The sequence below is a fragment of the Tarenaya hassleriana genome, unplaced genomic scaffold (assembly GCF_000463585.1).
Source record: "Tarenaya hassleriana unplaced genomic scaffold, ASM46358v1 Cleome8, whole genome shotgun sequence".
In the NCBI taxonomy this organism is placed as follows: Eukaryota; Viridiplantae; Streptophyta; class Magnoliopsida; order Brassicales; family Cleomaceae; genus Tarenaya; species Tarenaya hassleriana.
In genome coordinates, this window is record NW_010970490.1 from 2,860,086 (window position 1) to 2,881,528 (window position 21,443).

Sequence of the window (21,443 nt, forward strand, 5' to 3'; positions counted from 1 at the left end):
GATTAACGAAATTGAAGACTTCGTAAACAATATATGCGGCCCACCACCTAATTTTAATTGTTCAAAGCCATAGAACGCAAATCATATAATTTATCTTAAATTTACATAAGCGACCATATAAGATTCAATTAATTTCTAGCTGGAAATATGATTTATACGTTAAACCTTCACAGATTCAATGTATTAAAGATTACAAGTTACAACTCATGCTGCTAGTTTTGTCGCTTAGAACAGACAACCTTTTCACGGCACAGACCAGAAGACAGAGAGAATCAAGAGGTAATGTAAAAGCGCAGGATCATACCCAACAATAAGCAAAATGTGAATCCGGGAAACCATGCTGCTGAGCCTTGAACCCGACCGTCGGCATTGATTGGAACCAAACTAAGCTTCTGTTTCAGCATCAGTGTTTTGATGCTAAAGCCAGAAGTATCTTCTTCCTCGGACCCTGAAACAAATCACAGCTCGTTAACAAAGAAGTCGAGAACGTTAACTCCATGCCTAATAACAAAAACAGATGACCATTCCCCCGAATTTGCAGGGTCGGCAAAAATAGGAATGGAACTTACCATTGGTATACTCATAGCCTTGAGATCATCGTCAGTCATATGTAGAAGAGCATCCGTATCAACCTGGAGAAGAAGGTGGAAAAAAAAGTGAGTGTGTGTGTACATATACATAGAGATGCATCAAGAGAAGACTGTATTAACCAAGTAGTAGTTACATACTTCTTCCGCTTGAAAATTGATCGAATATTTCTCGAGACCCAATGATTCCAAGAAGCTCTCCACTGAGGCATCAGCCTGAACCAAAAGATACCAAACCAAGATTGCATTTGAAAGCAACATATCAGACTTATTCTCTGCACCACTTAGAAAAATGATTTCCCCCCGGTAGAAAAAATCTAATGCCAAAACGTAGATGAGGAAAAAGTGAAACTCATACTGTCTGCCGAGATTTCCTCCTTGTAGATTGATCAGAAGTTCGTTTAGTCTCTGCTCCAGGGGCTTCAACTGCCACACTCTTCATGACTGGTCTAGCAGCCTCGCCTTTAGATTTCGGTGGGTCACTGTTCCTTGGTTGCGGATTCATTGTCCCGGATAGCTTCTCACGTAAATCCCTCACACCCGAACCAGCCCCTTGTCCACTTTGCGACCCATGTTGTTTCTTTTGGAGCTTCAGACGAAGGTCTCTGGGATCGGCTCTGCCTTCTTAGCAAGTAATTAAGACAGGGTCAACAATCACATACAGAAATGAATTATAGCGGAACTTAATTCCTGTAAGCAAGAGAAGAGGCCACAGCCAAGCCAACACATACTTGACAGACGACGTTCATCTTCCTCAAAAAGATCATGCTCCCATTTGTCATCCTGCCTTTGTCTGAAAACATTAAGGAACAGTTGATCAAAATTTGAATCTACTGTCATGTTATGACAACTCAAATGGGAAGGGGAACTAAGTGAGATTTGATCAAACAAACGAAGCGTACAGAAGGAGAAGGACTATCACTACTTTTCCAAATATGGGAAGCTATGGTTCCTAGCATCAAGACCCAGTTTTTGCATTAATCCTTCTCGAATCACACAGATCTAGGTCTACTGAAAGTCTGAAACCATCAAATGGATCAAAAAAGGGGTCAAACTCTCCACCCTAATCGACACAAATAAAACTTCGATGAAGACTTATCGATATTCCCAAGCTATTCCACAATATCATACAGTTACTGCAACGAAAAATTGCACAGAAAAGCTGAAAGCAACCAACTTTCTGAGCAAAGCCCTTTTCTTTACTAACAACGGAACCGGTTCTATGTTAAGAGTTCATAACTAACAGTACGCAAAGCTTAGGTTTGTACAGTTCGAGCAAGGGCAACAATGTAGCTACCGATATACGAAAGACAAATGGGATCCATATCTTCGGACAGCAAGTGAAATTCCCAATTGGGACAACAGAATAGCGAGAAAACAATACCTCTTGCCGGTGACCTGTCCGTGGCGACTAGAAAAGTCGCCGGAACCGCCGTTGAGACGATCCTTTACCGTCTTCCTGCTCGTAGCGTCAGCCTCCAATCGATCAGCATACATCTTTATATCTCTCACAGGTTAACAAATAACGATTAAAACCCAAACCCTAACTCGCAAAAAAAAAAAGGGTAGAGAACAAATCGGAGAAAAGATCTCTGGTCTGAAGCAAGCAAACAGCAGCCAAACTTCAAATGAGAGAGAGAGAGACAACAACGTTACCCAGAAACCCTAATCAGAGACAACAGAAACAAAGGAGACAGTTCAACAAAAACGATCCTCTCGATTTCAAGGATTTTTTTTGTTTGTTTGCAAAACTCAGTTTATCTCTGCGGAATCCAATTCGATAGAATTCGGCTTCAAGAAGAAAACGAAAGAAGGGATTACAAATTTGCAATCAAGGTTGAAGAACCGGGTCGGGTGGGTCTGGGATTATTCGGTCCACACGCTACAAGATTCATGGGCCCATACTAATTCGACTCAAGGCCCATAACAAGGCCCACGAATAGTCTGACTCAAAAGCAAAACAAATAAAATTAAATAGACATTATATGAATTATTAAATTTATTTCAATATCAATAATATGGTAAAAATAAAAGATAATAAATGATTTTCTTCGGATTACGCATAAAATTAATATTAATTTATATATGAACTATTTTAAGTAATTAAAATTGAGTTTAGTAGGACTATTAAATCTGGTTCTTGATTTTAGTACGGATATCATGAAGAGAGAACACCAAAGAAGGGATTAGTGAGGGCGGAATTCAACTGAGACGCGGCTTCTCGAAGACGCGAAATGTCGATTTGGTCGCGCGGGAGATTCAAGAAGCCGCCGGTCTCTTTCTGTCTCGTGAATCCGCATAGCTCCAAGAACTCGATGCCCTCTCCGAATCTCCCCACTCTCTCCTGTTTAAATCCAAATCTGAGTTTCGTTAGGAAAATCATATGATCGTATAGAGATTCAAATATGACTGTATGTATATATATATTTATATATATATATATATATATATATATATGAGTTCTTACGTGGAACAAGGGGTTGCCCAGACGAATTCTTCTGTATTTTTCCTCGTCGGGATTCTTGGCGACGTTCCTCACAAGCACGAGAAGCGTTTCGAATGCCCTTCTCGCGACTCGGGGTTCTTCATCCTTTGGTAAACAATAAACACAATCAGATTCTTGTTTTGAGATCATCGATCATGGCGTTCTTATGAACAGATTCAGATTCTTGAACAAGTTTCTTACTTTGAGGTTTCGCCTCAATGACCTCAAGCACTCTCTCATCTCCTCAGCTTTCGATACTGAGCCCCGGGAGGAGGGCAGAAAGATCTGGAACATCATATCAGAATCTTTAAATCGTCGGCTTTTTGGAAGCAAAATGTTTCAGAATCTCATCATTCTTGCCATATATCTTGAATGGATATGCAATTCTCTCATAATTTCATAGATTTCAACCTGAGAACATGGTACCGTACATTGCTCTCGGGCGGAGCAGACGGAGGCGATCTCGAAGAGGAATGAACTTCTGTCGGAAACCCACCGAGCATCCTCTTCCTCTCCATCTACAGATGAGTAATGAGATGTATATATGAAGAGTCTGCACTCTGCATTTTGTGTATATACAAGTGTGTATCTGTATAAGCACCTTGTCTGCTTCAAGTTTCTGAAGAACCCTCTCTCGTGCTCTCTTCTCTTCATCTTTCTCGGCTTTCCTCAACGCTATATTTCTGATTTGATCGATAAATCACACAGTAAGGTGGCGGAGGTAAAAGGGCCATCGATGGATATATAACGAGATTTCAGAGCTTGAATCTATCATACCGTTTTCTTTCGTTCTCCTCAGCAACTCGCTTAGCTTCCGAAAGCTCTTTACCCGCTCTTATCCTTTCCTGCAACCAAATCGAAGCTCTTACATTTTCTCTGAGTGATAAGAATCAAGATTCCTCCTCCTTACCTTTTCCCTTTCTTTCCCGCGTTTTCTCTCCTCTTCTTCTCTTTTCTTGCTAGCTTGTTCTCTGAAAATGGATTCAGTATCGGGAATAAGCCTCTCTCGGTTACTGGTAAACGAGAATTTCCTTGAATCACCATTAGGATTAACAAGAGATTAACCTGAGTTCCTTGACTCTTGCTTGCTTGGCTTCCATGGTGTCATCGGATGGACTTGAAGACTCGATCTCGATGTTAAACTCCATCTGTAACAGAACATACAAAATTCAGACAACAACCTCAGGAAGAACTCTCAGGTTTCTAACTTTGAACTCGAAGGATCCAAAGGGCAACAAAGATGGGCAGAGAGAGATCAAATTAATACGGACCAGTGGCATGTCGTCGAATTGCGAGTCACTCTCATGATCAACTATCCAATTCACAGCAGACTCGACGCTGGTGTTACCTGAAGATTAAAGGAAAAAAACAGATTTCTGTCGTGATGCAAGAACATGGCTGATCTGTGACTGGTAATGAAACTTATCGGGTATTCATTCACCAGAGTAATGCAGTGCCCATGCTGCTCGAGCCCTCGGGAACCCGAAACCTTCAAGCTCCTTGAGCAATCCGAGATTAACCTCCACAACCGCTGTTTCTGTGCAAGAAAAAACACAGAGAGCAGAACTTTTCTGCTTGAATCTAATGCACAGACGATGTCTACTCAAACGGAGGGAAAGCAGACCAACAGTTTCATTCGAAAAGTCGATTACCAGGTACAGCTTGCATGTTTTGGAAAAGTATAAGAGACTTCTAGGGGCCAAAATGTAAGGATCAGGACAAAAAGTGGCAAACTTTGAAGCCAGGAGCGAACTGGAGAGAAGCCCGGCAACGTACGTTTGGTGCTGTGTATAGACACAGGTTGTCCATTCTTGAAGGGTTGAATCTTAGAAAGGATTCCAGAACCAGAAACCCCTAGCACCTTCATCTTGTTCCCTTCTTTTGATCTCCAAGTTACCACAATCTTTTCTCTCCCGCTTTCTTGGGGAAGAAGCGAAGTATCTTCTTGCTGTTACCCACACGAAAGTCCAAAACTTCCTTGGGATGCAAACTTGTTCAGACACAAACCGCTGTTCCAACTCCGAGGGAGCTTTTTTCCCCCTTAAGATTTTGCTTGGAAAAGACTGCAGCAGTTCTGTTCCTTTCTTGGGAATGAAGAAATCCCAGTTGATGAACACAGATTGCAATTTTAAAATGAAAAATACCATTTAAGAAAAGAAAGTCAAAAACTACAAGGGAACTAAAGGAAACTGCAGACTCAAAACACCAATTAACACATCAGCCCAGATTACATGAAAGCACAGTGGAAGAACCCGCCGTCTTGGTGCAACATTGCATCGATTTCAGCTCCATCCTCAAGCTTAAGCTGCCACACACAACCAAACAAGACTTATATAACGCTCTACGCATCAAGAACTCATAAGATTTTTGAACCATGTTAGCTCGAGTTAGTGTAGTTCAACCGCTAAAACAGGACTCTTAACCTCTGTTTCCTCCCGAGTTTGGACTTTCAAATCTGGGGAGGGGCGTTTCTCCGATATTTTGAGATTAGTCTAGATTTTGGTACACGATACCAAATACAAAAAAAAAAAAAAAAATTGCAGAGCTAATAAACCCAGCGGCCATGACAGATGTACCTCGTCCGGGGTGTCGTCAGGTGAAAGCTTAACGCCGTCATACAAGAAAACGAAAGTGTTCGCATCGACCTTAAGCCGGTCGGAGTAAGCTTGCATTAAGGTCCGCATCTTAAGACTCCGTTTGATCCGGAAGCTCAACACCCTCCCATCCTGTTCCAAACACAACATGAACAATGTTTGGTTAAAAAATGGTTAAGTGACGGACATAATATCAAAACTACCCTATTTTTTGTTACATGAATTTTAAACCAGACCCTTTCTAACCTATTTTTGCGTAACCAATTCATGATGATCATAGCAGTCATATAATTTAAACGGTGCGACCAATGTGACCCTGAAATAAATTCGATAATAACGCTAGAGCACACAAAATAGGATGTAAAAAGGCATAATTTTTTTAAAATTTATTACAACAAATATGCACAGTTTAATTTTTTTTTTAAATTTAAATCATATTTTTTACAAGTATTTTGACTACGCATACCATAACGGTGGATCGAAGTAATTTTGACCATCTCTTTGTCACCATAACATGATGAGGAGCGTAGTTGCTCTCAAACCAAACCCCACGACTCATCAATCAATTCTCTTTGAATTTCGGATTCAACACTGGAAAATAAAATAGAAAAAAAAATGATAAAAAAAAATAAGAAAGGCAAAAAAAAAATTACCTGCTGACCCAACACTTTTAGGATAATATGTGACGACGACGACGGCGGCGGCGACGCAACCGCCGGTTTCTTGTCCGCCTCAACGCCGCGGCGAGCAGCGGACCCGGCGTTTGACATCCCTATCTCTCTTGTCTCGTGTAGCGATGTATATAATTATATATGTATATATATATATATAGTTAATATGCATGCATTTATAGGCGTACAGATGGAAGATGAAGAGATTTCATTTCACTTGCACGTTTTCGATAAAATAAAAATCTTATATTTCCCAGGCCGAACTTAGCCTCAAGCGTTAAAGATTTTCTTGACAGAATATATATATATTTTTATTTATATTATTCATAGGTTATGTGTAGCACACATATAGATATACGCCTACTTATGGATATATATTTTTGGGAACTGTCGACCCCGCCGGTTTCTTGTCCGCCTCAACGCCGCGGCGAGCAGCGGACCCGGCGTTTGACATCCCTATCTCTCTTGTCTCGTGTAGCGATGTATATAATTATATATGTATATATATATATATAGTTAATATGCATGCATTTATAGGCGTACAGATGGAAGATGAAGAGATTTCATTTCACTTGCACGTTTTCGATAAAATAAAAATCTTATATTTCCCAGGCCGAACTTAGCCTCAAGCGTTAAAGATTTTCTTGACAGAATATATATATATTTTTATTTATATTATTCATAGGTTATGTGTAGCACACATATAGATATACGCCTACTTATGGATATATATTTTTGGGTCTCGATTATATTTGATTTATTTATTTTGAACTGTGTTTTAAATTATATTTATTCGATTTTTTCGGATTTTAAAAGCTCTGTTAGGAAACCTCCACCTCTGTCGGAGGCTTTCCTCACAGCAAAACCTCCATCTCACTAAGAGGGTCCTTCCATCTGGGAACCGTTGGAGAAAAGAGGAGAAAACCTTTCAGACAATTCTAGAGAAAGGTTTACCAAAGCAAAGTATCATCTCCTGTCGGAGAGCTCTCGAAGTACAGACACATCGAGAGAGAGAGATGGCGGGAGAGGAGTGTCTGAGAAAGATTAGACTGTTCTGTCCATCGGTGAAGAAGATGATCGATTGGGTCGCGTCGAACGAGCAGAGACTTGACTTTGGCTCGATCGCTGCAGCTTTCGGGCTCGAGCCATCGACGGTCAAGCTCAACGGTCACTTCATTAGCAGAGGGAACGATCTCGACGCATCTTGCGTGACGTGGCGGTCTCTGCTTGCCTTCTTCTCCGCTAAGGGTTTGTCCACCGGAAAAGACGACGGCGATGCTCTCATCGTCGATGGCAAGCTCTCTAAAGTCGGCGCCAAAAGTAAGTTTCTTTATTTTTTTCTCAACGGTGATGAAGAGCTTGGGGTTTTTTTCTTTTCTGTTTGGCTGCCGAGAAAGTGTAGAGAAGAGAAGGAATTTGGGAGATTCTGTCTGGGTTTAGGGTTTATAGTTGTAGATTTTGCTAGAGAACCTTTGGTTTTTTTCTGGGTTCCCGTAGTTCTGGTCGGATAAGCCGCTGATTCTCTGTTTGTTTACCGAGAAACCGCATGGAAAGTAACACACGGAGAGTGAAAATTTCGTGGTTTGGAAAGAGAAGTTGGAGGAGTTTAGAATCTTTTGCTCTCTGGGTTTGTTTCATTGACTGAAACTTTCATAGGAAGATCTAAGAGCATGGAAGGAAAGAAACCCTTTATATCCTATTTCTGATCCCGTAACTTTTTCCAGGACCACGTTTTCATCTTCCCGGCAATGATGTTGGTTTATTCAGAAGCAAGAAGTTGAAAAAAGATCACAGTTCAGGTACTCAAGAACTCTGTTCTCCAATGCTGTCTGAATACCCGAATGTTTCGGTTTGCCTCTGAACTAATCTAGCATTGAAGGAGAAGCAGCTACCTTGTCTCGGCTTAATGGTCTCGGCTTCAAGCGAAAACAGCTGCCTGAAGACAGAGATAATTCGCTCAAGAAATCAAAACTCAACATCGATCCCAACTCAGGTGATGCGCGTTTGAACGTTTTCCTCTGATACACCCTTTGAACGTTTTCCTCTGACAATGTTGTTAACTCATGATACCGGATTTTGCCCGTTCCACAGATTGGCGGTGTGAAGATGTTGCAGAAACACTGACCGGAGTTTCTAGCGGTGGATCGTTCAAGCCCTTGAAGAAATGCAGTTTCATCAATGGCGGTCTCAAACGGGCAAGCGATGACGAGCTGTTTGCTTCTGCATCTTGTAAGAGAATACGAACCAAAAGAGAAGCCTCTGTACAGTTTTTGTCTGAAGAATTTGAATGAACCAATGGAAAAATCTGTTGTTACGTGTGTATTGTATGGTACAACGAGCGGCAGTGCCTCTCCAAAACCTACATGTAAGTGGAAAAATATTGCCATGTCGCAGCAATTCCGGCGACTAACATGACTTTGAGGAGAAAATTAGAAGACATTACAGATGAAGAAGCTTCAGATGATGATGATTCGACTGGTCTTCCTCGAATCTTGGCTGAAATTCTTGACAACAACTGCAGAAGCTTACCCTGTTTGTTGCCTGCTGGAGAAACAAACAAACATCAAGGGTGGTATCGGAATCAAACTAAAGATTTGAGGCCCCAAATAAGTTCTTGAAGCCAAACTAAGAGCTTCTATGGAACTACCTTTGCTTTTGAGTAGCCTTTCTTCTTCACCAACGCGTCTGCGAAGAACATTGAGCAGTGATCCAAAATACAATGCAAACACCGTGCATGTGATCGTGATTACGTTGTAAGGCATGCTGAAATCAGGGGTTGTCAAAGGCACGAGCAAGATTTCCGTGTAAGATCGGACTGGCGATTTTTCCTGCACACATATCCAGAAATCCATCGAACTACACCACGGGGAGAGAGAGCTCAAATCTTTCCATGGTTATATCGGGTATCTACCTTCAATTTTGATAGCAAAGGCGAGTTGCTTGTTTCTTCATGGAATACTAATCGTGCATGATGGTTCGGAAAGCTTATCAAAGCAGAGGGAATGTCGAATCCTTGGTTAGCATCAGGAGGATATTCATCAATGTGGAGGAAACCCTGTTCAGCAATATTCAGAAAGAAATCAGAAAAGTAGATGGTATTCTAGCCAAACGCTGTTCAAATTATACCAAATACCCCCTTATCATATATCCTGAAAGAAGCAAACAATGAACCGTATGAAGAAAATGAGATTACCTTATCAAATTCTAGCGACAATGCAGCAGATTTCATCCTACATGGTAGTTCCAGCATCATCTCCATCACTCCAGGCGACGTTTTATCCGTCGAAGGTGAAACAGTGATATTCTTTACGACTTCGCTGACTGTTCTTTGCTGTTGGTCCATGAATACTTGCAGAGTATGGTAGTAAACCTTAATATACCATGGGAAAACTTGGAAAATGTTAGCCTGCAGTGTGCATGGACCATCACCGAGATCTCCACCCGAAAACTTCTCATATGTTTCCGTCAATTTCAATGAGATTGCTATTGCACCCCTTTCATTCCCGCTTCCCATCAAGAACCGACTAGCATGTAATGGAGCTTGTCCACAAGACCATTTCAATGGAAGCTTCCAAGTAAGGCCAAGATCAAATGGCTTACTGTCATTGTATTCGCCAATGTCAAACTCAAATAGAAAGCTGTTAGTTTCTTGAAGAACCCTGTCTGGCTCAATAGACAATTCGAAACCTGCATTCTTCCAGAGCCCATTTGTTTCTAGTTCTTGATCTACACTCTTCAGTTCATGAACTGGAAGACCCTCCAACTGAAGATACACGTTACTCGACTTTGCAAGAACGCAACTTCCGAAAATTTTCCTACCGAAAAGAGAGCTCAGGGTCCAGCTAGGCTGTATTTGTTTTTTGCTAGAACCACTATCAGGGCGAAGAACAACAGTAAGTGTCTGCTCAAGCACAATGCCGGAATCCAATCCCTCTTGTCCAGAATCAACCGTGAACAAATGCAATCTCTGAGAATGATAGAACCCTCTGTAGATTGATGGCCTATCCATTAACGCAGAAATTCCGTCCTTGTCTCTACAAGGAAGCAACTTCAACCAAGGGGTCAAATTCTCGGTACAGACAGCTTCACATGGCAGCGAACCATACCTCAGCTTGTCGGAGTTTGGTCTGAACCCCCATGTCGGGGATGCGTATGAAGTGGAAGATTCAAGAAAGTTGATCGAAGCACAGAAAAGCCCTGAAAGTGAATGAGTCAAGTTCTTCCAGGAAGCATCAACCTCAGACAGAGGAACATCAAACATAGCCCACAGCTCGACCCCGACAGGCTTTGTATTCATGCTTGACAACGGGTCAAATCCGCCCCATCGTTCATAGTTCCAACGACCCTGAGTGAAAGATAGCTCCATCTCTTTGACTCGAAATTTCTGAACCTGTAAAGATTTCGAAACCACGTTGGTTTTTCTACCATCTCACATAACAGAGAATGAAATATTCAAAGAATCTAGGATAACATGTTCATGCTGGAGACGTCAAGCCGACATTAGAACCAAATCTATTGTCGAAATCGAAACAAATCTATCATAAACCCTTTTCTGTGAAGAGCCTAAAACTCGCTCAAGATTCAAATATCACATCTTTCCTTTTTTCTGATAATGCAAAAGATCCGGCAAAGAACAAAGCAAAACAGAGAAAGAAACAAGAAACTTTCTCGCTGCTTTTCTAAGCCTAACACAAACTCTCTCTCGGGAAACAAATGTGGCTTACCAGCTGAGAAATAGCTTTCGGGAAGAGATGGTGATGGCGGCCATGTGAATTCGATGGAGGAGCTTGGCTCTCGAAATGGAAGTGAGCTAACACTTTCCGATCAGACAAAGGCTTCAACAGCAATTCCTCGCTGAATTCTTCAACATCTGCCGACCCAAGTGCGATTGGGACCAGAAATATCCGAGAAAAAAACAAAACAAGCACCGGAAGCGACCCAGGTGAAAATCTGGCCATCTAGATCAGTTATGAAGCTAACTTTCGTGTATTACCGCGTCGGGCACCCGAAGATCCGCCATTCGAGTCGATCGATAAACTCCGGTGGAGACTGACGTTTAGTCGCCTACACGATGACGACTGATTTCTCGAGCGGACCTCTCTTAAAACTGGGCCTTAAGAACCCATTATAAAATTTACCATTGGGCCGACATTGAAAGATAAAAGCTGAGATTTATTCAATTGCTTCATCGATAAGATCGCCTTAATCCAAATTTATTTGTAAACTTTTCAAATCTACGCCTAATATGATATTATGCTAAGAGGGTAGATTCATTCCGAGATGTTTGTTTAGTTATGGCATTTTTCTTTTAGCCATATTTCCATCTGAAGGGTGCCCGAACTGTATCTGGCTGCATTAAGATTTGAGAAAAGATTCAAGGAAAACTGTTAATGGGTTACAGAAAAAAAGACAAAACAAAAAACAGATTCCGACATCTCCACCTATGGATTTCTTGATTGTCTTTGTACTATGGTGTCCATTCTTTTTCATGTGTTCTGCTGATTCTTGGCTTGTGGCGATAGCTAAGCTGGCAACTCGAGCTTCTTGTTGTTCTTCCAGCTGAGAGAAAGGAGGGAGAGAGAGAGATTTACTTAAATAAGAAGATGAGAATTGAGAAACCTAAGGGTTAGTAGCGGGTTTACCTTTGGAAATAATAATAGAAAAAGTCGGCATACAGCAAAGTTTGAACAAGCCCGGCGATCCAAGCTGCAAAGATCATGTTCCAAGAAAGAAAAAAATTAAACGCCCCTATAGCAAAGTTTCCAATTCAAGAACAAGCAAGAGAAAATCGTGTATAGATCCAACGATATAAAGAATAGAGATATACGGGAAAAAACAAAGAGGACGTACGTATCCAGTGGACAAAGTGTGGCTCGGTGAAGTAGCGATAGATCCAGTTGAGTATGTATAATGCCCGGTAAGCCCTGTTTTGAAATAAATGACATGATTTGAGAAGGTGAGTGGTCTCTTTATTTGCTTCAACAGCTAAAGGAGAGACCAATTTCCTCATTCTATGAATGTTCTAATTCTGTGTACCACAGAAGGTGCATAAACATGTCATCAATATCTCTGCAGATGAACACTGGATAGAAGGTGGAATTGATAAGAACATACCCGAGAAGAAACACATATTGCCCGGTTAAGTTGTCGATGTTTCTAGTCCGTTGTAATAGCACCAGCTGAGGAAGTATGGCAACGGCCTCCAAGTACAACGAAAAGATCCAGTTGAGTATGTATAATGCCCGGTAAGCCCTGTTTTGAAATAAATGACATGATTTGAGAAGGTGAGTGGTCTCTTTATTTGCTTCAACAGCTAAAGGAGAGACCAATTTCCTCATTCTATGAATGTTCTAATTCTGTGTACCACAGAAGGTGCATAAACATGTCATCAATATCTCTGCAGATGAACACTGGATAGAAGGTGGAATTGATAAGAACATACCCGAGAAGAAACACATATTGCCCGGTTAAGTTGTCGATGTTTCTAGTCCGTTGTAATAGCACCAGCTGAGGAAGTATGGCAACGGCCTCCAAGTACAACGAAAATGTCCACATGACCTTGCATAACAAAAAATAAAAAAAAAAAAAAAAAAAAAAAACGGGACAAAAGAATTAACAAATGAAAAAAAGGAGAATGAAGCAATGAAAGCAAAGGAAGAGAGAAAAAACTAACCTCTCTGAATGTGAACTTCTCATTTATAAGAAGAGCCAAGATTAAGCAAGGCAAAACAAGGAAGTAATGTCGGAACGTGTCTTGGTCTTTATCGTATGACCTCCTCACAACCTTATGGTACTTCATGTACCAAACTATCGAAAACGAACTCCCCAAGAAAATCAACTTCATGACGGTATTGTATAAAGATATGTAGTGAGTGAACATGTCCATGTAACGAGCGATAAAGACAAGAGTGTATAGCTCTTGAGTCTTCAATGAGATGCCTGCAAACATTATAAGAATGTCAAAACGCTCTAATTTCTGAATCTGCCAAGACAGAAGAAACATCTTCAACACCACAATACACATATATATAACAAACTCACAAAATCCTCTGTCTGTACACAAGGTGTGAACTATTACCAACAAGCAGCATTGAACTCACCAACCCAAACGAGCATCTAAGCAGAGAATCCATGAAAGCATATGTCATATCAAAAGCTGAAAGCCTAAGCAACGAGACAAGCTGTTTCAACGATTGCAGATTTGAATCACTGTCTTCATGGTAGCTTATGATGATTCAGTACAAACATTGAAACCTATTTCTTTCAGTATGAACATTGCCTTCATCCAGGAATCCGATAGATATACCTACCATTTCTTGCTAATGTCATGATAATCCACTGAAACAAGCATCTCGGAACAAACCTAGCAGGATTAAGCAAGAACCCTAATACCCAACACGATAATTCATCGGACCAGTCGAAATTTCGATAAGAAACGACCAAATACCCATAGATCAGGACAATTTCGCGGACCCCAATTCACCAAGACGCAACAATTTCATGTTAACAAAACAAATACCGAGACTTTACCGAATCAAAGAGCATAAACACAAGAAGCAGTACTAACCAGCACAGGATTTGATAGTGTGGATCTTTAGGAGCAGAACGAGAACGCTCGCCAGGTGGGTCATGTCACCGGCGAACCTGAAAACGTTCATTTTCTTGCCTCCTCTGTTTCTTCACCGGCGATAAAGCCCTAATCCGACACTCGTATAAGCAAATTCCGAGGTTTTTGTCCGGATTCCTGAGATTTTGAGTCGGTCGTGGGGTAGACCTGAGGGTGGAAGGAAAACGATGAGGAGAGGTCAACCGAAGAAAGAACCGGAAAGAGAGAAGGCTTTTTATCTCGCGGCCGTTATTTCGCCGAGAGAGTCCAGTCCGGTTCGGTACGTAAGAGCGTACCAACCGGTTTATACAACATTATTAATCGGTTCACATGACTAACCCGGTCAACTAAGATCTCACAAGTCACAATGTATGACGCTTCAAAGAAATCGAAGTATTTAGAAATCGTTTGGTTCGGTGAAAAATGAACTAAATAATATATAATTAAATTCGATATAAAATAAAAGTGAATTTATATTTTTTGTAAAATTTTAAAAATCTATTTCTTAGTAAATTTAAATTAATACAAAAATAATCTGAAAGTTAATTTGTTTAAAAATTAATTTGTTAATAAAAATTAAATCAATATCGAATTCAAGTAAAATCTAAATGGAAATATATGAAATAAAAATCAAATGGATATAGTTTTTCTAAACTAAAAAATCCAAGAATATTCAAAGGTATAATCTGCTAAGATCTAATTTGTTTTGACATACTTTATATTTTTTTTTTACATTTTACAAATAACCTAAATAAAATATTTAATCTAAAAAATATAATAATTAAAATGCTTAGAATTCAATATTTATCACATATGACATTCAATTTGTGATAATAATAATAGGGGATCTCCAATGTGATAGACGGATTTTAAGTTGTAATTAAAAGGATACGGTAAATGATATTTTCGTCCTATAAAATTATAAATTATATTAATTAGGGGTGGAATTGATGGATTCCCAACCTTTTCTATAAATACGTGTATTACTTTTGTGAGAATGGCCAATGTGAGATTTCGGTTTCTCAATCTCGGTTAAATAACCGATTACATATAACTTTATTTAAAATAAACAATAAAAATATTAAAAATCTGACAAATTTTTTTAAAAAAGTGAAATAAAAAATAAAAATCAAAATTCAATATCCAAAAAATATGAGGCTTTTTTAAAATTTAAAAGAATGTTTGAGTCCCAATTAAATTGACCTGCCGAAAAACGTAACCACCACAATAAATTAGGACGGATTTTCTCTTATTACCTTAAAATAAAGAAAACAAATTACACCAAAAAAGAACAATAAAAAATGAAAAAGGAAAACCACGCGTGGATAAGAAAGTGCACACACGCGCCAAAACCAATCCTAGGAAAAAGCGCGCGACGCAACGGTCGAGAAAAGTCAGAAAATGGGAGGCAGAGTAAAAAAAAATACCCAACAGTGTTTTTCTTATAATTTATAAAAAAATTGTCTAAAATAATAAAATATCAAAAGACAATAAAAAAATTGTCGTTAGTAGAACTCTAAACTATAAGTTATGAATTTTTAAAATTGAAAACTAAAATACATTATACAATTTTAATAGAAAGTTTCAGATTTATAAAAAAAAATAAACAAAAAAAATATAATAATATATTTGACAATTATATAAATCTTGCATGTATTTTTTAAAATTTATTCAATCAATAGTAAATAATAATAGACCCAAGACTGTGATTTTGTATTACATGTGATCTATACGACTCTACAAAGTACAGACATCCTTTTTTAGTTAGAATTATATAATATTTTTTTTACTATTTTAAAACGTCAATAAATTGGTTCACATAAAAGAAGCCTGTATAGATTTCGTCTTACATAAACAACATCAAATCAAAATATCGAGTCTAAATTTAATTTAATTTAAATAAATTTGGTGTAAAAAAAATCTAACTAAATAATATAATTTAAAACTCTTTGTAACATGTGTTTTTAAAAATTTGCAATCTATAGTTATTTTTCATTCGGATTACCTTAATATCCTTATATTTTTATTTATTTTTTTTAAATTACTAATTTTAAAATCAGAAAAATTTCTTCTTATCCTAATTTACAACTGGTAATACAGATACAGTGTTTATGGCTCGACTGATTTTCCGCACCACTAATATGATCTGCCGCATGTAGGGAAGAATGGTATTTTATTTTATTTTTTGTTTATATGAAATAATGATATTTATTATTTATTTCTTACTTTTTTTTTATATTGGTAATGTCGACGAATATTAATAATGTTGACGGTGATGATCACTAGATTTCGACGTTATTAGTTTCTTTAGATTCCGTCGTTTTTATCTTTTTGTTTATTTACCAAAAAAGATAAAAAAAATAGTTACGGAGGGAAAAATTACCATGAGATGGTGACAAAGGTTGGTCGTGATAACGAGAGCACCAAGATTTACGTTCTTTCGAAAGATTAATGAATAGAGAGAAAATAGAAAAAAAAAATGTTGTAAGGAATTGAAAGTGAGTAAAAGAATGAAATAAATAAATAATCTGAAGTAATATAAAAAAACTTAATTAACAAACCTATTTTTTTTACACATTTTTTTCTATTACAGTGAGGATGAATATTTCGGTATTAATTTACCCAAGGTAACGTGGACGAGTGGTTGGTGTGTTAGCCGATACGTTTTCACGTCGGCTATTCGATCTCTGAGTTTACTATTGAAAAATAAAATGCGGAAATTAAATTAGAAAGAAAGAACAAAAAAGAAAAGAACGGGAATACTTTTATTGCTACATCTCTTCTTTCTTCTTACATTACAATGAAAATAATCCATACATTTATAGGAAAAGCTATGGAAAGAAACAAAGAAATAAAGATACGAAAAAAATAAATAAGGCAAATTATAATTGATACGATATATATTTTATTCTTAATTGATATAATGCCTTTAATTATTATCAATCATATCAAATCTCCATATTTTCTTCCTATTTCAACACTGCCCATTCATTTGGAAGATGCAGTTGAGGCGAAGACGGTGAACTTTCACATCACCAAAAAAAAATATTTTGATATCATCGAAAACAGTGTACGATATCGATTCGATTAAGTTTGGTTCTGGTTTTTATTACTTTTTTTTAAAAAAATAGTTTTTTGAGTTTTTTTTTTTTTAAATTAGCTTTGGTTTAATTGGATTTCAAAAAATTTTGGTTACAATTAAATTAGGAGGAAAGAAAAATAATACAAATAAGAGAAATTCGCGAAAAAAGAGGATGCAGGACGAAGAAAGCGTGCCCTGCACTGGTCTCTTCTTTTTCTGTAGAGAGAGAGAACAAACTGAATTGTCACCTCTCTCTCTCTCTCTCTCCTCATAAATATATACGGAGATAAATATATCGCATTGTGGGAGAGAGACGCCGCTTGTGCTTTTTTTTTTTTTGTTGATGAAGTAAAAGCCCTTATCTCGAGCAACAAGGGTCAGTGAGCTACTCTGAATATGTGTAGAATCCGATCTAACTTGTACGTGTTTTCTTCGTATTTGTGCTCCAGTTGCTGATTTTTTTTTTTTCATTTTGGGTGTTTTTTTTTTCTGGGCAACGGCAGCTTGGTGCGACGGGCGTGAAGCGAGGAATATCAGAGAGTGGAAGAAGTGATGAATTACGAGAACGATCGGTAGAATCTCTTCGTTTTTTTTGTTTGGCTATTCGTGTTGATCTGGCTCCACTGTTGTTCTGCGTTGATGGGTTTTTGTCGAACACCTGTGCTCTTGCATTGGACTGTTGGGTTGGTTCGATGATGATACATATCGATGATTCCTCGTTTGGGTATTCTTCGATTTCTAGATTTTGTCTGGTTTCTGACATAATAGGGTTACATTGGTCTAATTTGAGTTGCTCTGTTGTCTGGGTTTATTTTCAAATGTTATGATTTTGTTTAATTTGCTTCCATTTACGGCTCGATGCTGATTTTGGGTCAAGGGTTTTATTCGCTGCTTCCTGGGTTTAGTGCCAAGTGCTTGGCTGTGTTGCATAATTTTTTAAAGTTTTCCTGTTGGATAATGTCGGGTTCGCTCTTACAAGTTGTAAACTAGGATGTGAGTTCTTACTCTGATGGTGGGTCTCTGATGCTACCATGTTGATGCTCAATACCCTGCATTGATATCTTCATGCTATCCGAAATCTATAGCTATCATGCTCAACGTATGGCATTTGGATATGGCAATTCCACTGAAGGGATGGTCAGTGGTGTGTGTTTGAGCTTCTGGTAGTGGAATACGATGTTATGCCATGATGATGTTCAGTGTGTCTGAAGCTTATTGAATAAACATGTGATGTGATGCTTCCACTTTATCACCCAGTCTGCATAAATGTAATGTAGTTGGGGTTTTGAACTTATGATGCTTCGAAAAATTGCAGAGGTCCCTCCTGGAATTGGAAAGAGCAGGTCCACAATCAGCAGAAGGAGTCCAATTACGGTAAGTGTGTTAAATAGATTAGGTGCAACTCTGTTCAATTTCATGATCTTTGTAAAATTGATCAAACCTTTGATTCCAGCCGATGTGACAGAGTGCGCGATGACTGATGTCGCATTGAACCAAGAAGATCACTCGTATATGTTCGATGATGAAACCACCCCTGTTAAGGCATGTGAGGAGTTGGCTTACCATATGACCACAGGTTTGTACTTTGTCTGAAAGTTGTCACTTCAGTTCCTAAGTTATGTTCAAGACGGTTTCTAATCTTGAGTGTGGGGCTTCAGGTGGCACGGACAAGACTCTTAAAGAGCAGAGTGAGGCACGATCTGTTCTCAAGAGGCGTCGGATGTTACAATTCGAAGACCAACCCTCAGAATCCTCGTGTTTCAGTGGAGAAAATTTATCTGCAATCCTTAGAGAAAATGTGAGTTGCACAAAACCCGCTGGCTATTTCTCGTACTCAGCTATGCACCAAAGGCCTGAAAACACGACATTAAGTTTTTTTTTAATGTTGGAATTTCAGTTTATACCCACTTTGCGCTTATTAGGATGCAGGGTTGCCTTTTTTTCTTTTAATTTTTCTCCTGCTATCTTCCCATCAGATGCATTGTTTTCCGCCATCAGTTATTCGTATTATTTGTACTGATGTTGGATATTTGTTCAAATACGAGCTGTGCAAGTTGCATTTTATACCATGACTCAGCTTGTCATTTCACGCCAAATAGTTAGTGCTTGTTCAGCTCAAAGATTTGGACATTGAGAGTCCATTTTGTTCTAGAGATTTGTCTCTTCTACCTCAAGGATCAGACAAATTTTTAGCCTTCTGGTATCTGAGTCCGAACTTGTCTTTGGCTGCCCGAACTCCAAATGAAATTATGAATGCAATGCGTCGGCCTTACTTGTTCTGATTGATGTTCTTCTATCCATGTTCAGGTTAGAGAGGACCCAATTGATGAGATTTTACCCGAAGGAGCTCATCTTACAAAAGGGTTTTCAGGTCTATCTCTTGCAACCCTCCTTCATGTCAATCCAAGCGTTACTTTCCTTTGAATCGTATCTTTTTTTTTTTGGTTTAAGAAAATGCAGAAGATGCTTCTCTCTTGAGTTTTGAGGGCCTCGATCTCCATTCTGAAGAGTGGTACTCTGAATGCTTTAATGATGCCGAGGCACCATTCATCCCCGATGATTTGTATATTTCCATCCTTTTCTTCCTCGCTTTTTGGTTTAATTACCCGTTTTGCTACGTAAACAGTTTCTTCTTAATATTACCTTTCAGGAACTTCACTGGGTTATCTGATCTCCATATTGATGTCTCGGGTAAGATTTCTCATTTCTCACCCGTTCTCTTGCTTCCTTCTTGTGATTTCTCGCTAACAAACTGTTTAGTACTTGCAGAGTACTTGAATGTGTCTGTAGAGGCAGAAGCCAATGAAGTCCAGCAACCCGTGACTCGATCTTCTTCAAGTGTTGTCTTTAAAGGTATACACATTTCGTTTTTAGTTTTTAGTTTTCCCGCCGTGTATCAAATTTACATCAATTGTTGTTGTTTTTTTGTCTGAACTGCCAAAAAACCATTACTAATCGAACATTACATGTTTGTTAGGTAGGAAATCTTTTATAAGACCCGTCTCCAAACTACCATCATCCATTGTATATCCGTTCACATTCATCAAACCGTGCGGAGTTCATGGTGACATTACTCTCAAGGACATAAACCAAAGAATTCGAACTCCACCAGCGAAACCGAAGCAAGATAAAGAAGACCCTCCAGTGTACCAAACTTCGGCATTCTCGGGGAAACCCGTTGTCGGGAAAACCAAAATCCGCACTGAAGGAGGAAAGGGAAGCATCACAATTATGCGGACAAAAGGCTAAAATATAATTGCAACCAGATAAGTACCTCGGAGGTCCTTTATCTTTCTCAGTTCGTTCATCCCCGGGCAGCCCAAGCAATTCCTGCATTGTTCCATGGCATCATCATCGCCTGTACAGCGGCTAATATTCTGCAAGAAAAACATGAATTTTTTCTTCTTTTCATTTGGTATTTGTAGATTGAGAATGAAAATCTATGTATTTACCGTTTGGTTATGTAGTAGCTGTGAAATAGGATATGTTTGTATACAGTTTGATTCCGTGAACGATCTAAAAGCTGAAATTGAAACCCATCTGGGACTTGATCTCTGTGATCGCCAATGGATTCTTGACCAGTTCTTGTATTGGTTCATTCAGGTCAAAGTACTTGGACTTTTGGTCGGCACAAAAGAAACAATCTTTTTTTTTTATTGTCTATAGAAACTAGCTTTAAACTAAAATACACGTGAAGATTCCCGACCATATCTCTCTTTTTTCTTCTTCTTTTTTTTGGCTTAGGATTCTCGAACATGTCCTGCATTGGAATCTTTGCTTTGATTTTACTTGGAGAATTAATGCTTTCGAGATGGTAACTAAACCAACGTGTATTGCCACAATCAGGAAACATCTCTTTATAGGGCGTGGATTTCGGATTTGGATCTGATATTTATTGGGTTCGGTTCAAGAGCATTAAAACGTATTCGGTTTGGTTTGGTTTGGTTTGGTTTTGATATTGGTTCGAAACGTTTTTATTCCATGGTCGGTGGTGGTGGTGGTCACTCAGCACATTGTAGAGAAGCCGAGTGCATAAGAGTGACAATGCAGGAGTTTACTCTTATGGTGCTGACATAGTTTCCAATGGACATGTATGCATGACCACGATCTTTTCCAGGTTCATGACAGTTCATGCCGATGAACCCAGTAAGGCAAATGTCCTGATCTATATCAACCATGCCTTGGTCCGGCCGTTGGCAAGTTCTGTCGGGATTGCAGCCCCGATTATAGTACCTTTAGAGAAAGAAGTTTCTCGGCCACGGAACCCTGGGGCTGGAAGGTCTGTGAATGTGAACACCTGGGTTTCTTCTCGATACTTCGAAAAAGCGAAATTTGATGATCTGATACAAGATTACCACCGGTCCGAATGGCCCTTTGGATATGGTACAAGAATCAAACACGAAGCTTCTACATGCTCT

The 21,443-nt window shown here is 38.9% G+C and overlaps 7 protein-coding genes across 16 annotated transcripts; 2 read left to right on the top strand and 5 right to left on the bottom strand.

Moving 5' to 3' along the window:
* Positions 1-123: 123 nt before the first annotated feature.
* Positions 124-2,394, bottom strand: LOC104802662 (ankyrin repeat and SAM domain-containing protein 6-like). Of its 2 annotated transcripts, none has more exons than XM_010526366.2 (6): positions 1,972-2,394; positions 1,319-1,380; positions 946-1,211; positions 729-803; positions 570-632; positions 124-448 (listed from the first exon to the last, which is right to left on the bottom strand). In XM_010526366.2, exons 1-6 carry the CDS (start codon positions 2,082-2,084, stop codon positions 404-406), a joined length of 624 nt encoding a protein of 207 aa, XP_010524668.1. In that variant the 5' UTR covers positions 2,085-2,394; the 3' UTR covers positions 124-403. The 2 variants fall into 2 exon arrangements, with proteins under 2 accessions (XP_010524668.1, XP_010524669.1); XM_010526367.2 differs by having other exon boundaries at positions 946-1,208; positions 1,972-2,393.
* Positions 2,395-2,745: 351 nt separating this feature from the next.
* Positions 2,746-4,761, bottom strand: LOC104802663 (UBX domain-containing protein 1). Its single transcript, XM_010526369.2, has 11 exons — positions 4,725-4,761; positions 4,514-4,609; positions 4,344-4,420; positions 4,138-4,220; positions 3,983-4,043; positions 3,850-3,917; positions 3,674-3,755; positions 3,504-3,590; positions 3,274-3,357; positions 3,055-3,177; positions 2,746-2,931 (listed from the first exon to the last, which is right to left on the bottom strand). The coding sequence occupies exons 1-11, from the start codon at positions 4,738-4,740 to the stop codon at positions 2,746-2,748; spliced, it is 963 nt and encodes a 320-aa protein (XP_010524671.1). The 5' UTR covers positions 4,741-4,761.
* A 502-nt stretch (positions 4,762-5,263) lies between these two features.
* On the bottom strand, positions 5,264-6,207 carry LOC104802664 (small ubiquitin-related modifier 2-like). Its single transcript, XM_010526370.1, has 3 exons — positions 6,133-6,207; positions 5,649-5,798; positions 5,264-5,377 (listed from the first exon to the last, which is right to left on the bottom strand). The coding sequence occupies exons 1-3, from the start codon at positions 6,175-6,177 to the stop codon at positions 5,300-5,302; spliced, it is 273 nt and encodes a 90-aa protein (XP_010524672.1). The 5' UTR covers positions 6,178-6,207; the 3' UTR covers positions 5,264-5,299.
* Positions 6,208-7,223: 1,016 nt separating this feature from the next.
* On the top strand, positions 7,224-8,688 carry LOC104802666. Of its 2 annotated transcripts, none has more exons than XM_010526374.2 (4): positions 7,224-7,657; positions 8,062-8,136; positions 8,226-8,330; positions 8,429-8,688. In XM_010526374.2, the coding sequence occupies exons 1-4, from the start codon at positions 7,354-7,356 to the stop codon at positions 8,626-8,628; spliced, it is 684 nt and encodes a 227-aa protein (XP_010524676.1). In that variant the 5' UTR covers positions 7,224-7,353; the 3' UTR covers positions 8,629-8,688. The 2 variants fall into 2 exon arrangements, with proteins under 2 accessions (XP_010524676.1, XP_010524675.1); XM_010526373.2 differs by having other exon boundaries at positions 7,226-7,657; positions 8,217-8,330; positions 8,429-8,684.
* On the bottom strand, positions 8,648-11,414 carry LOC104802665 (GPI transamidase component PIG-T-like). Of its 2 annotated transcripts, none has more exons than XM_010526371.1 (5): positions 11,062-11,414; positions 9,531-10,727; positions 9,249-9,392; positions 8,985-9,165; positions 8,648-8,881 (listed from the first exon to the last, which is right to left on the bottom strand). In XM_010526371.1, the coding sequence occupies exons 1-5, from the start codon at positions 11,293-11,295 to the stop codon at positions 8,697-8,699; spliced, it is 1,941 nt and encodes a 646-aa protein (XP_010524673.1). In that variant the 5' UTR covers positions 11,296-11,414; the 3' UTR covers positions 8,648-8,696. The 2 variants fall into 2 exon arrangements, with proteins under 2 accessions (XP_010524673.1, XP_010524674.1); XM_010526372.1 differs by having other exon boundaries at positions 8,648-8,878; positions 11,062-11,412.
* A 260-nt stretch (positions 11,415-11,674) lies between these two features.
* LOC104802667 (ER lumen protein-retaining receptor) lies at positions 11,675-14,171 on the bottom strand. 2 transcript variants are annotated; one of them, XM_010526375.1, is made up of 7 exons: positions 13,905-14,171; positions 13,011-13,276; positions 12,866-12,895; positions 12,452-12,537; positions 12,188-12,261; positions 11,980-12,043; positions 11,675-11,896 (listed from the first exon to the last, which is right to left on the bottom strand). In XM_010526375.1, the coding sequence occupies exons 1-7, from the start codon at positions 13,993-13,995 to the stop codon at positions 11,860-11,862; spliced, it is 648 nt and encodes a 215-aa protein (XP_010524677.1). In that variant the 5' UTR covers positions 13,996-14,171; the 3' UTR covers positions 11,675-11,859. The 2 variants fall into 2 exon arrangements, with proteins under 2 accessions (XP_010524677.1, XP_010524678.1); XM_010526376.2 differs by lacking the exon at positions 12,452-12,537 and having other exon boundaries at positions 12,780-12,895.
* A 3,112-nt stretch (positions 14,172-17,283) lies between these two features.
* On the top strand, positions 17,284-20,606 carry LOC104802669 (protein XRI1). 6 transcript variants are annotated; one of them, XM_010526382.2, is made up of 10 exons: positions 17,284-17,401; positions 17,529-17,597; positions 18,341-18,399; positions 18,491-18,601; positions 18,684-18,823; positions 19,333-19,396; positions 19,477-19,588; positions 19,676-19,716; positions 19,786-19,878; positions 20,003-20,606. In XM_010526382.2, exons 2-10 carry the CDS (start codon positions 17,578-17,580, stop codon positions 20,272-20,274), a joined length of 912 nt encoding a protein of 303 aa, XP_010524684.1. In that variant the 5' UTR covers positions 17,284-17,401; positions 17,529-17,577; the 3' UTR covers positions 20,275-20,606. The 6 variants fall into 6 exon arrangements, with proteins under 6 accessions (XP_010524684.1, XP_010524680.1, XP_010524683.1 ...); XM_010526378.2 differs by having other exon boundaries at positions 17,285-17,401; positions 18,479-18,601; XM_010526381.2 differs by having other exon boundaries at positions 17,286-17,401; positions 18,479-18,601; positions 19,486-19,588.
* The last annotated feature ends 837 nt before the right edge of the window (positions 20,607-21,443 follow it).

What these genes read in the sequence shown, in the direction of transcription:
- LOC104802669 (XM_010526378.2), top strand. Translation starts at nt 17,578, where the DNA reads ATGAATTACGAGAACGATCG. An exon ending in GGCTTACCATATGACCACAG is followed by an intron (nt 18,602 to 18,683) that starts GTTTGTACTTTG and finishes GTGGGGCTTCAG; the next exon opens with GTGGCACGGACAAGACTCTT. An exon ending in TTCAAGTGTTGTCTTTAAAG is followed by an intron (nt 19,879 to 20,002) that starts GTATACACATTT and finishes CATGTTTGTTAG; the next exon opens with GTAGGAAATCTTTTATAAGA.
- LOC104802667 (XM_010526375.1), bottom strand. Translation starts at nt 13,995, where the DNA reads ATGAACGTTTTCAGGTTCGCCGGTGACATGACCCACCTGGCGAGCGTT. An exon ending in CATTTTCGTTGTACTTGGAG is followed by an intron (nt 12,538 to 12,865) that starts GCCGTTGCCATA and finishes TTGTACTTGGAG; the next exon opens with GCCGTTGCCATACTTCCTCA. An exon ending in ACACTTTGTCCACTGGATAC is followed by an intron (nt 12,044 to 12,187) that starts GTACGTCCTCTT and finishes TGATCTTTGCAG; the next exon opens with CTTGGATCGCCGGGCTTGTT.
- LOC104802663 (XM_010526369.2), bottom strand. An exon ending in GCAAGAGTCAAGGAACTCAG is followed by an intron (nt 4,044 to 4,137) that starts GTTAATCTCTTG and finishes ATCCATTTTCAG; the next exon opens with AGAACAAGCTAGCAAGAAAA. An exon ending in GAGGAGAACGAAAGAAAACG is followed by an intron (nt 3,756 to 3,849) that starts GTATGATAGATT and finishes CGATCAAATCAG; the next exon opens with AAATATAGCGTTGAGGAAAG.
- LOC104802664 (XM_010526370.1), bottom strand. Translation starts at nt 6,177, where the DNA reads ATGGTGACAAAGAGATGGTCAAAATTACTTCGATCCACCGTTATG. An exon ending in TACTTCGATCCACCGTTATG is followed by an intron (nt 5,799 to 6,132) that starts GTATGCGTAGTC and finishes TGTTTGGAACAG; the next exon opens with GATGGGAGGGTGTTGAGCTT. An exon ending in CTGACGACACCCCGGACGAG is followed by an intron (nt 5,378 to 5,648) that starts GTACATCTGTCA and finishes TGTGTGTGGCAG; the next exon opens with CTTAAGCTTGAGGATGGAGC.
- LOC104802665 (XM_010526371.1), bottom strand. Translation starts at nt 11,295, where the DNA reads ATGGCCAGATTTTCACCTGGGTCGCTTCCGGTGCTTGTTTTGTTTTTT. An exon ending in TGTCGCTAGAATTTGATAAG is followed by an intron (nt 9,393 to 9,530) that starts GTAATCTCATTT and finishes ATTGCTGAACAG; the next exon opens with GGTTTCCTCCACATTGATGA. An exon ending in CTTTGCTATCAAAATTGAAG is followed by an intron (nt 9,166 to 9,248) that starts GTAGATACCCGA and finishes ATATGTGTGCAG; the next exon opens with GAAAAATCGCCAGTCCGATC.
- LOC104802666 (XM_010526373.2), top strand. Translation starts at nt 7,354, where the DNA reads ATGGCGGGAGAGGAGTGTCTGAGAAAGATTAGACTGTTCTGTCCATCG. An exon ending in CTCTAAAGTCGGCGCCAAAA is followed by an intron (nt 7,658 to 8,061) that starts GTAAGTTTCTTT and finishes AACTTTTTCCAG; the next exon opens with GACCACGTTTTCATCTTCCC. An exon ending in GAAAAAAGATCACAGTTCAG is followed by an intron (nt 8,137 to 8,216) that starts GTACTCAAGAAC and finishes CTAGCATTGAAG; the next exon opens with GAGAAGCAGCTACCTTGTCT.
- LOC104802662 (XM_010526366.2), bottom strand. Translation starts at nt 2,084, where the DNA reads ATGTATGCTGATCGATTGGAGGCTGACGCTACGAGCAGGAAGACGGTA. An exon ending in GGACAGGTCACCGGCAAGAG is followed by an intron (nt 1,381 to 1,971) that starts GTATTGTTTTCT and finishes TAATGTTTTCAG; the next exon opens with ACAAAGGCAGGATGACAAAT. An exon ending in TCAATTTTCAAGCGGAAGAA is followed by an intron (nt 633 to 728) that starts GTATGTAACTAC and finishes CTTCTTCTCCAG; the next exon opens with GTTGATACGGATGCTCTTCT.